Source organism: Egretta garzetta, unplaced genomic scaffold (assembly GCF_000687185.1).
Source record: "Egretta garzetta isolate BGI_Z169 unplaced genomic scaffold, ASM68718v1 scaffold840, whole genome shotgun sequence".
Lineage (NCBI taxonomy): Eukaryota > Metazoa > Chordata > Aves > Pelecaniformes > Ardeidae > Egretta > Egretta garzetta.
The window spans coordinates 115,537-125,378 of NW_009258262.1; the positions used below are offsets into that span (position 1 = coordinate 115,537).

The 9,842-nt window shown below is 42.2% G+C and overlaps 1 protein-coding gene across 1 annotated transcript in view; it reads left to right on the forward strand.

Moving 5' to 3' along the window:
* LRP5L (LDL receptor related protein 5 like) overlaps positions 1–9,503 on the forward strand; it is a 56,557-nt gene extending 47,054 nt beyond the window's left edge. Inside the window, 3 exon segments of the mRNA XM_035898158.1 lie at positions 7,713–7,929; positions 9,402–9,433; positions 9,435–9,503. Of these exon segments, the coding sequence (XP_035754051.1) occupies positions 7,713–7,929; positions 9,402–9,433; positions 9,435–9,503 (318 nt within the window).
* Positions 9,504–9,842: the final 339 nt, after the last annotated feature.

The window sequence follows — 9,842 nt, forward strand, 5'->3', positions numbered from 1 at the left end:
GAGGCTGAAGGGAGGCCAGCAGTGTGCCCAGGTGGCCAAGAAGGCCAATGGCATGCTGGCTTGTATCAGGAATAGTGTGTCCAGCAGGAGTAGGAAAGTGATTGTGCCCCTGTACTTGGCACTGGCGAGGCTGCACCTCAAATACTGTGTTCAGTTTTGGTGAAGCTGGTGAGGGGTCTGGAGCACAAGTCTTTTGAGGAGCGGCTGAGGGAACTGGGGTTGTTCAGCCTAGAGAAGAGGAGACTGAGGGGAGACTTTATCGCTCTCTACAAATATGTGAAAGGAGGTCGTAGTGAGGTGGGTGTTGGTCTCTTCTCCCAGGCAACAGGCAATAGGACAAGAGGAAACAGTCTCAAGTTGTGTCAGGAGGGTTTTAGACGGGATATTAGGAAACATTTCTTTACTGAGAGATTAGTCAAACATTGAAAGAGGTTGCCCAGAGAGGAGGTGGAGTTTCCATCCCTGGGAGTGTTCAAAAAAGTGTAGATGTAGCACTTCAGGACATGGTTTTAGTAGGCATGGTGTTGTTGGGTTGACGGGTGGACTTCATGATCTTGGAGGTCTTCTCTAATCTTAATGATTCTATGATTCTAAGACTATCAGAAGAAGGTTGAGTGCAGGCTTTTTTACCGATGGCTTTAATTTGGTATTACACACCAGCTACTTGCTTTGCCTGTCTGTGGGACAGGCATGGCTGCCCCCCCAGCCATAGCATACCACCATAGCTGCAAGATAGAGCCTAGCATCAGGGGCGGTTTGCCATTATTTCCGTGCTTTAGCTGTAAGATTTTAGGCTGTAAGGGTACTTGTGAGGGAAGGCTGCCAAAAAAGAGTACTGGTATTCGGTAATCCTCCTTAGAATTCTCTTTACAAAAGCCACTTCAAGATGCTCAGTATTATGAGTGAAAATATGACAAACGTATAGCCATAGAGAAGTCATGCTGTATCCTCAACGGGCTAAAATGAGATGTTCTGCAGTGAGAAACAAGGGAATGTCTCTTAGAGAAAGGAAAAGAACGTGTAAGAAAAGGGTGGTGAGGTGTCACTACATTTTTGCAAATGTATTGTATTTGTATTTATATATATTTGTATTTGCAAATGGTGAATTGTTACCCACAGTTCAATAGGGGTGTTTCACTCGCAACATCGTATAGATTCGTTTTCCACATGCTCCACGTGTTCATAGCTTGTTCTAAATGTAGGTGGGTGCTCATAGTTTGCAATTGGCAAGCAACACAAACACCTAAGCAATGTGAGAGTTCAGAAAATAATAGTAAAAATATACATCAACATCAAAACTTCCCTGAAATGAGAATGATCTGAAAGAGCCACAACAGTACCTGTAGGATTAATCCATGAAATGTAATGGCAATAGAAACCTGATGAATTTTATTTATGAGGCAGCTTGTACCAGGTAGCCCAAATATTGTCAAGGCGGATGGAAATGATTGACAACAATGCGGATCTACTTTCTGAATTCTCAAGTCTTACTCAAGTGTTGGAGGCAGCAGATTTCTAAGGGGCTCAAGTAGTCTTTTTTTTTTTTTTTTTTTTTTTTTTTTTGTGGAAAATGGCCAGATATGTCTTTTGTCCATCCATGCCCACCCTTTTTTGATATACAGGTTCTGGTGCTGTTTGTTTTAATGTTACTCTCTTTTCTGCTTGCCAGTGTCTGCCAGTACATGCCTAGCACTAAGCCCATTCAGACCAAAAAAAAAAAGAGTTAGCTTTTATCCCAAAGCATTGCTGAAAGGTGGTTGTGTTTCAGCTGTTGGAAATGTTAACGAATGGCTTATACTCAGCTGAATATAGACTGTAGTACATACTGCTCACAGCTGCTTCACTCTTCTCTTTTGGGGGCAGGCTTCTTTATCCTCTGGAGTTTTCCATTTTTCTCCATTTTTCTTTGTCTTTTTCAAAAAACTTTCCCTATTAACTCCCAGCCACGTGATCGGTCTCACAAGTTCTTTCTCCAGCCAAAGACAACTGGGCATTCTTCACTTGAGATGCCTTTTTAGGTGCCTTTTTCCTGGTGAGAATTGTTAGAAGCCATTCACAGAATCCCAGGCTGGTTGAGGTTGGAAGGGACCTCTGGTCCAACCCCCATGTTCAAGCAGGGCCACCTAGAGACAGTTGCCCAGGACAGTGGCCAAATAGCTTTTGAATATCTCCAATGATGGAGACTCCACAACCTCCCTGGGCAACCTGTTCCAGTTCTCAGTCACTCTCACAGCAAAAGAAAGTGTTAGCTCTCCTCTTCCACAGGGGAAGAGGAGTAAGAGTCATAGACCCACAAGCCCACCACATGGGTCTCCTAATAAAATGGCAGTCATGTTGTCTTAGCCTTGCCAATCTGCTGTGTCTGCTTACTGCTCACACAGTGATTTAGCTCAGCCCAAGAATTGGTTTCCATTTGCCTACAGCTTTGTCTGCAGCAATTGAATACATTTTGGTTTATCGTAATGAATTAAATATAGGGGCAAGATGTCTGAGTTCTCTTTGTTGTTCTGTCAAAAGACGTCCTCTGTGTATGCTGAAGAGTTCTTTTTTTTCCACAGATGCACCTGAAATATAACTCGACTACATGAATCATGCTGACGTGTAGAATTTAATTGCATTGTTTTACTTTAATCTTCTTCAAAGAGCCAAGAGCTTTTGAGTGTTATATTTGGAAATATTTGTTAAATCATTTTGCAAACACTGCAGCAGCATCTAAAAAAAAAATAAAAATCACACCTTATCACCTTACTGTGTTTTTTGTGTAATATAGTTCATTAAGGTGTTTGATGTTGATTTTGTTTTGCCCACAACAGATTTTAGCTGAGCTTGGCGATGCCTCATTAGGAGATTTGTCATTGAAGTCTTAAGACTAATCAGGGGCTTTTAGTATGTGGCTCTGTTCAAGGGAGGCTTTCAGTGTTTTGTATGGAAAGCACAGCAGATTTAGTGTTGCATTTATCTTTTAACCCAAGTTGAGATCCGTTTATCGGTTATAGAAAGAGGATGAAAACCCTGAGCAGAAAAAAGCCTATTCTGGTTTCTTTGGGCTAAATGATAAGGAATGCACTTTAACAGGTTCCCTTTAGCTTCAGTCAGCAGGCTACACACCATTTCAGCTATTAAATGATGAGTTAATAGGGTATTTTATTAGCTGTGCCATTTCAGTGAAAAGAGTGGTGCTTTTGGCCATATTGGGAGGCCTGTTTGTAGATTTTTATTTTGCATCCTCATGGTTTCGGTTAATATGCTAGAGCAGAGGTGGATGGCATCAAATTTGAAGCTATATTGAACTGCACGCGGCAGCTCAACTGTTTGGACTTTGCCCTGGCTGCCACTGGAAGGTAGTCCAGTGGTTCATTCGCATTTCCCACCTGTTGCCATGAATTAGCTACCACTAAGGAGGCTCGACGGAACACAGCACGAAAAAATCCTCCAAGTCAAGAGCTGCCCTTGTGCATGCAAGGGAAGCCAGCTTGGATTCATAGGTGTTCTGCCCACAGGATTGGGAGGGGTGTTCGGGAGAGAGAGAGCAAACACTTATTCCATCACCTTAGCCAAAATACAAGCTATTAAGCATTTTATTGCTGTCTGATTCCACATTTTGGATCTCCATTCCCACTATGTTTGAACAGCCCAATAATGTAGCAATGCCGCAATAAGGTCTCCCTGGAGCCTTCTCTTCTCCAGCCTGAACAACCCGAACTCTCAGCCTTTCTTCACGGGAGAAGTGTTCCAGCTCTCTGATCATTTTTGTGGCCTTCTTCTGCACCCGCTTTAACAGGTCCATGTCTGTCTTGTACTGGGAACTCCAGAGCTGGATGCAGTACTCCAGGTGCAATCTCACAAGAGGGGGAGAATCTCTTCCCTTGACTGCTGGCCACACTGCTTCTTATGCAGCCCAGGACTTGATTCGTTTTCTGAGCCACAAGCGCACATTGCCAGCTCATGTCCAGTTTTTCATCCACCAGTATTCCCAAGTCCTTCTCAGCAGGGCTGCTCAATCCATTCATCCCCCAGCCTGTTTTGATACTGGGGATTGCCCTGACCTTGCACTCAGCCTTGTTGAACTTCATGAGGTTCGTGAAGTTCAACAGCTTAGTGTCATCTGTAACATCTACAAATGCACGTGGGTTTAAATAATGCGTGTTTCTGCATCCTTGGATCCAATCTTCATCTGGTGTATTTTAGTCAGTAGCTCTAATATTGAATTATACTTTTACTGTCCGTATCTGTAAAAGTAGTTGGAAATGTGGTAGTTTGATCATCATCCTGCTGATGCTTGTTGCAAAGGAAATAGTGTCTTGTTCACTTAGTGTGGCACCAGTTTGGTTCCAGCACCTGAGTATGCATGATGAACTTTTGAACCCGCACTATTGCCTGTGGGATTGATACTGTTTTAAATAAGTGAGCATTTGGGGTTTGCCTGGACATGATGTAATGAGATAATTGCAGAACCATTTGCCTTTTAACCACAGATATAGCCTTTTTTTTTTTTTTAATGTGCTCTATTTAGCTTAACAAAATAAAAAGGCATTAATTTTCAGTCTCTGCTACTTCATCAAGTAGTAGAAGAATCGTAGTTCGATGGGCTGACACAAAACTCCCCTGAAATCTAGTTTTCAGGAAATGTTATTTTTAACTGTCTCCAGCAGGAGGCTTTTTGTCTGGAAGGAGTCCAGAGGTTTGCATTGTAGGATGTGTTCAAATTCACACAAGCTGCTAGAAAATCTTAAAGTTCTCATGAAGTTATTTTCCTCTGCAGTCAAAGACGTCTGCACTCTAGCATTGCTGGTTTATCGTGATGGGTTTTGTGTATAACATAGGTAAATAGGATGCAGTAGTTGACTGGTCACCTCCGCTGTTTGGCTGGTGGTGGCTGGGAGATCCAGTGCGTGTCCCATGTGTGCGGTGGGTTGACCTTGGCTGGACTCCAGGTGCCCACCAAGCTGCTCTATCACTCCTCCTCCTCAGCTGGACAGGGGAGAGAAAATATAATGAAAGGCTCATGGGTCGAGATAAGGACAGGGAGAGATCCCTCACCGATTACTGTCACGGGCAAAACAGACTCAACTCGAAGAAATTAATTTAATTTATTGTCAATCAAATCAGAGTAGGGTAATGATCTTAATGAAAAATCTTAAAACACTTTCTCCCCCACTCCTCCCTTCTTCCTGGACTCAACTTCACTCCCAGTTTTCTCTACCTCCTCCCCCTACAGCGGCACAGGGGGACTGGGAATAAGGGTTGCGGTCGGTTCATCATACGTTGCCTCTGCTGCTCTTTCCTCCTCAGGGGGAGGACTCCTCACACTCTAACCCTGCTCCAGCCTGGGGTCCCTCCCACAGGAGACAGTCCTCCACTAATTTCTCCAACATGAGTCCTTCCCACGGGCTGCAGTTCTTCATTAACTGCTCCAGTGTGGGTCCTTTCCACAGGGTGCAGTCCTTCAGGAATAGACTGCTTCAGTTTGGTTTCCCCATGGGGTCACAAGCCCTGCCAGCAAACCTGCTCCATCCTGGGCTTCTCTCTTCACAGGGTCACAGGTCCTGCCAGCATGAGCACTCCATGGGGTCACAGCCTCCTTTGGGCACATCCACCTGCTCCAATGTGGGGTTTTCCCTGGGCTGCAGGTGGATATCTGCTCCACCATTAACCTCCGCAGGCTACAGGGGAATCTCTGCTCCAGTGCCGGGAGCACCTCTTCCCCCTCCTTCTTCACCAACTTTGGTGTTCGCAGAGTTGTTTCTCCCATATATTGTCACTCCTCTCTCCAGCTGCTGCTGCCCAGCAGTTTCTCTTTTTCCCCTTCTTAAATATATTAACGCAGAGGCACAACCACTGTCGCTCAATGGCTCAATGTCGTCGTCCCCCACGCCAACCTTGCCATGCAAACCCAATACAGTGTGATAGCACTTAACAGGCTTTTTCAGATAAAATTCATATAGTAAAATTGGTGGCCACATCTTATTTATGTTTCTCTAAAGGGGAAATGTGCCCGAATTAGCTGTGTCACAGAAGAAACACATGTTGTTTTCACGAGTTGTAAAGTATTATAAGGTTTCAAAGTGGAGATTTCGTTCTTTAATTTAGTTGGATATCTACCATGGGTGTGTGTGAACATCCTGAGATTCACATGCTAATTTAGTAAGATATGGTGATTGTCACTGGTCATGTTAAAAAAATAAATTGTAGGTGCTTCTGCTGCTTACCATTTATGGACAGAGCCTTACAACTTACTGTTTTATAATATCTGTATTAAATTGTGATTAAACTGATGGTTGATTTTTGACTGCCCACAATATCGCTAGGCATTTAATGGTTTAATATTACATTGCATATAAGTTACAGACAGTTTTAAATAAGAAATAAATATTGCTTAAACACGTAGCAATTTAAAATTTGGGGGAATAAAACATTGAAATGACCATAGCTGTCTTTAAATCACAAAAGAGAAGTGTTGCATGGTGAAGACAACTTAATCACCTGCAAGGTACAGGTTTAGTATTTTGAGACTGAATAAAACAAAAGTAATAGTAAAGAGGAGACTAAAACCTCAATCATGAGCCATGGTAGCCTAAATTAAAGAACAGCAGTTGTCCACCTGCGAAGCATTTCTAGCAACAAATGGAGATTTGATTGAATCGCATTGGAAAATAAATTGTCTTAAATTGTGGTCTTTTGGTTTCAATATGATACTGAACTTATGCTGCTTACAGTATAAATTTTCAAGTAGCACCTTAAAAATGTTGTAGTTACATTGCAGCTACCAATTGTAAGAAGTAGCATGAGGAAGAATCTGGGGATTTGTCGGATAAGTATTTTGCCTGGGTCTTCTAAACATACGCTCTTGGCCATGGGTAATAGATGTCTGGATGATTGAAAAGATTATTGTAGCTTGCGTGGTAGATGGAGGTGTGTGGGCATTTTAATTTCCTATCTTGCCCAGTGATTATTGATCGGGGTCAAACTATATGAATCCCTTCCCTTATGTCAAGCAAATGGGGTAGCGTGAGATCATTGTAGTAATTGGTTATGAAATAATTAACCAATAGCATATATATATATATATATATATATGTATCTGTGGGGCTTATCTCATCTCCAATGCTTTTGCTTTCTCTGCAGTTTTAGGAATACAATTTTATATAAGTTCGTACTTATTCCGCATATTGAAGATCTTGCTTATCGCAAGAGTGAGAAAAACTTCATTCTTTCATGGTAAAAAAATGAAATTTCTGAACGTGCAGATTCTACATGGCCTTGTTCTGCCCTGAAAGAATTCTGATGGCCTCTGTTCCCTGTGATTGAGTGCTGAAGGTCACTCTAGCAATTCCTTGTTTCTGGGGAGAGAGTCCAGTAGTGAGACCAAGACACGAGCAGAGATTAAAAATCTCCCGAACCTCACTTCCATCCCCAAAACCACTCCTTTTGTGGTGGTCTTTGCAGGTTCGAACTGACGCGAGTTAAATTAATGTTGCTTAGGTTTGTCAATGGAGAAGGGGTGCAATAAGCCACTTTCAGTCTTGTCATTCCAATATATTTCTCTTTCAACAAACCTAGAGGTAGTTCTTTTGAAAGAAGCATGCTGTGAATTTCAGGAAGTTCTTGTGTAAAAACAGAGGAGTTGTCAAAATATGATTGATATTGCCATTTTAATTGGATCCACATTAGAGAAGATGATTGTTTCCTTTTTTTTCTTGTGCATCACACAGGTCATAAATGTTGATGGAACAATGAGGAAAACCCTCCTAGAAGATAAGCTTCCACATATATTTGGGTTCACGCTGCTGGGAGATTACATCTACTGGACTGACTGGCAGAGACGAAGCATTGAAAGAGTTCACAAGATAAAGGCTAGCAGAGACATCATTATTGATCAGCTGCCAGATTTAATGGGCCTTAAAGCAACAAGTGTTACCAAAGTGTTTGGTAAGCATGAGCAACCATAGGATGGATCTATAGTAGTTTCTAGATGGGCTTGCTTTCATTAAGCAACTGTTGATCACATGTAATGAGAATTACTGTGGTCTCATACATTTGACTGATTTTAAAGGAAAACTGCACCTGTTGTTTGTAAAGTTGGGAAAATACGGTGTTGCAAAATACGTACGGGCTTCCAGTTTTCAGTGGCATTTGACATAAGTCTTCCACAGCTTCCACTACATTCCTTGAATTTTTGTGAGGAGAATTTTATTCCTGCCTCCACAGTCTATTGGGATCGTTACTTCTGGTGCTCACAGAATGTCCAGTGATGTTCAGCTGGCAGAATACTTTTTACTATGCCAGGTGGAACGTTGCCTCAAAGCACATGGCACTTAACTATTAACTTTAACACCTAAATTGTGCTTAAATCTTAACAATTAAATCTTGCCCTTAGCATGGGATCAGTAGCTGGAGCTCCATATTCTTCCACTGCATCTGCTGAAAAGTGCAGCCAGTGTTTTAGGTCCATTGCTAGCATTCCACAGAGGAGTATGTTGCAAGACCTCCTGGCTTCAGTAGTATCTCATGAGAGGTGCGTGTTCACCGCAGGTCTGTCTACTACCTGGAACACTAGAGCCTGGGCATAGCAGTAAACAGATTTGTTGGTCAGCTATTAGAATTACTGAGAATAGTCGCAACAGAATCACGTGAAGTAGGTTGTCAGATTACACCCTGCCAGTACATGGATTTCCAGCCTTTCAGGAAGCAGGATAATCAAGTCCTCAAGCTGCAAGTTCCAGCATCAGTCTGAAATATGTATGCCCTAAAAGGGAAAATGAAAAGAAACTTGGTTGACACTGGCCTTGGAGATTTTTTTTTTTGTGGTAACAGTCTTTCAATACCTTAATCCTCGGTTCCAGCAGATGGAGAAAGTCACTCATTTTATCTTTTGGTTCTTACTTTCCACATTCCCTCCCCGTATGGTCATGGCTGTTCACACGAAAAAATAAGTGTGAAACTGTGGTGATCTTGTTGGAACTGCTTCTGCTAATGAGTCTTCTCAGCGTTGAATTGCACAGCTGGGAAAGAACTGCAGTTATCCAGCTCTTTTCTCATTGTTTTGTATCATGGAACATTTGTAGAACTGGTGGTTTCAAAGACATACGAGGATGGGGGACGTGGCCAAAAATAACCAAGCTGAACATGTATGTGGTTACCTGCCTTCAGTGAAGGAATTTAATCTTTGAGGAAACTAGAAGGATATGTTTGTAGCTGTTATTTGTACTATAGGAGGGATAGGACCAGCTTCCTAATAGGACTAGCCTCCTAGAAGAAAGGAGACAGTTTCAAATGGGTTTTTTGTAGAATTCCCTGTTGACAACCCGTAATTATGCTGTGTTTCTGTTCAGCTCCCCCATCCCCTTTCCCCCCTACCTCCACAATGCACCAATACCTGTTTTGTTTTCGTTTTTTTTAAGGAACTAATTCATGTGCAGAGAACAACGGAGGCTGCAGCCATCTGTGTTTCTTTACACCCCAGGAGACCAGGTGTGCCTGTCCCATTGGCCTTGAGCTGTTGAGTGACATGAAGACTTGCATCATTCCTGAAGCCTTCTTAGTTTTCACAGCACCTGAGTATGCATGATGAACTTTTGAACCCGCACTATTGCCTGTGGGATTGATACTGTTTTAAATAAGTGAGCATTTGGGGTTTGCCTGGACATGATGTAATGAGATAATTGCAGAACCATTTGCCTTTTAACCACAGATATAGCCTTTTTTTTTTTTTTAATGTGCTCTATTTAGCTTAACAAAATAAAAAGGCATTAATTTTCAGTCTCTGCTACTTCATCAAGTAGTAGAAGAATCGTAGTTCGATGGGCTGACACAAAACTCCCCTGAAACCTAGTTTTCAGGAA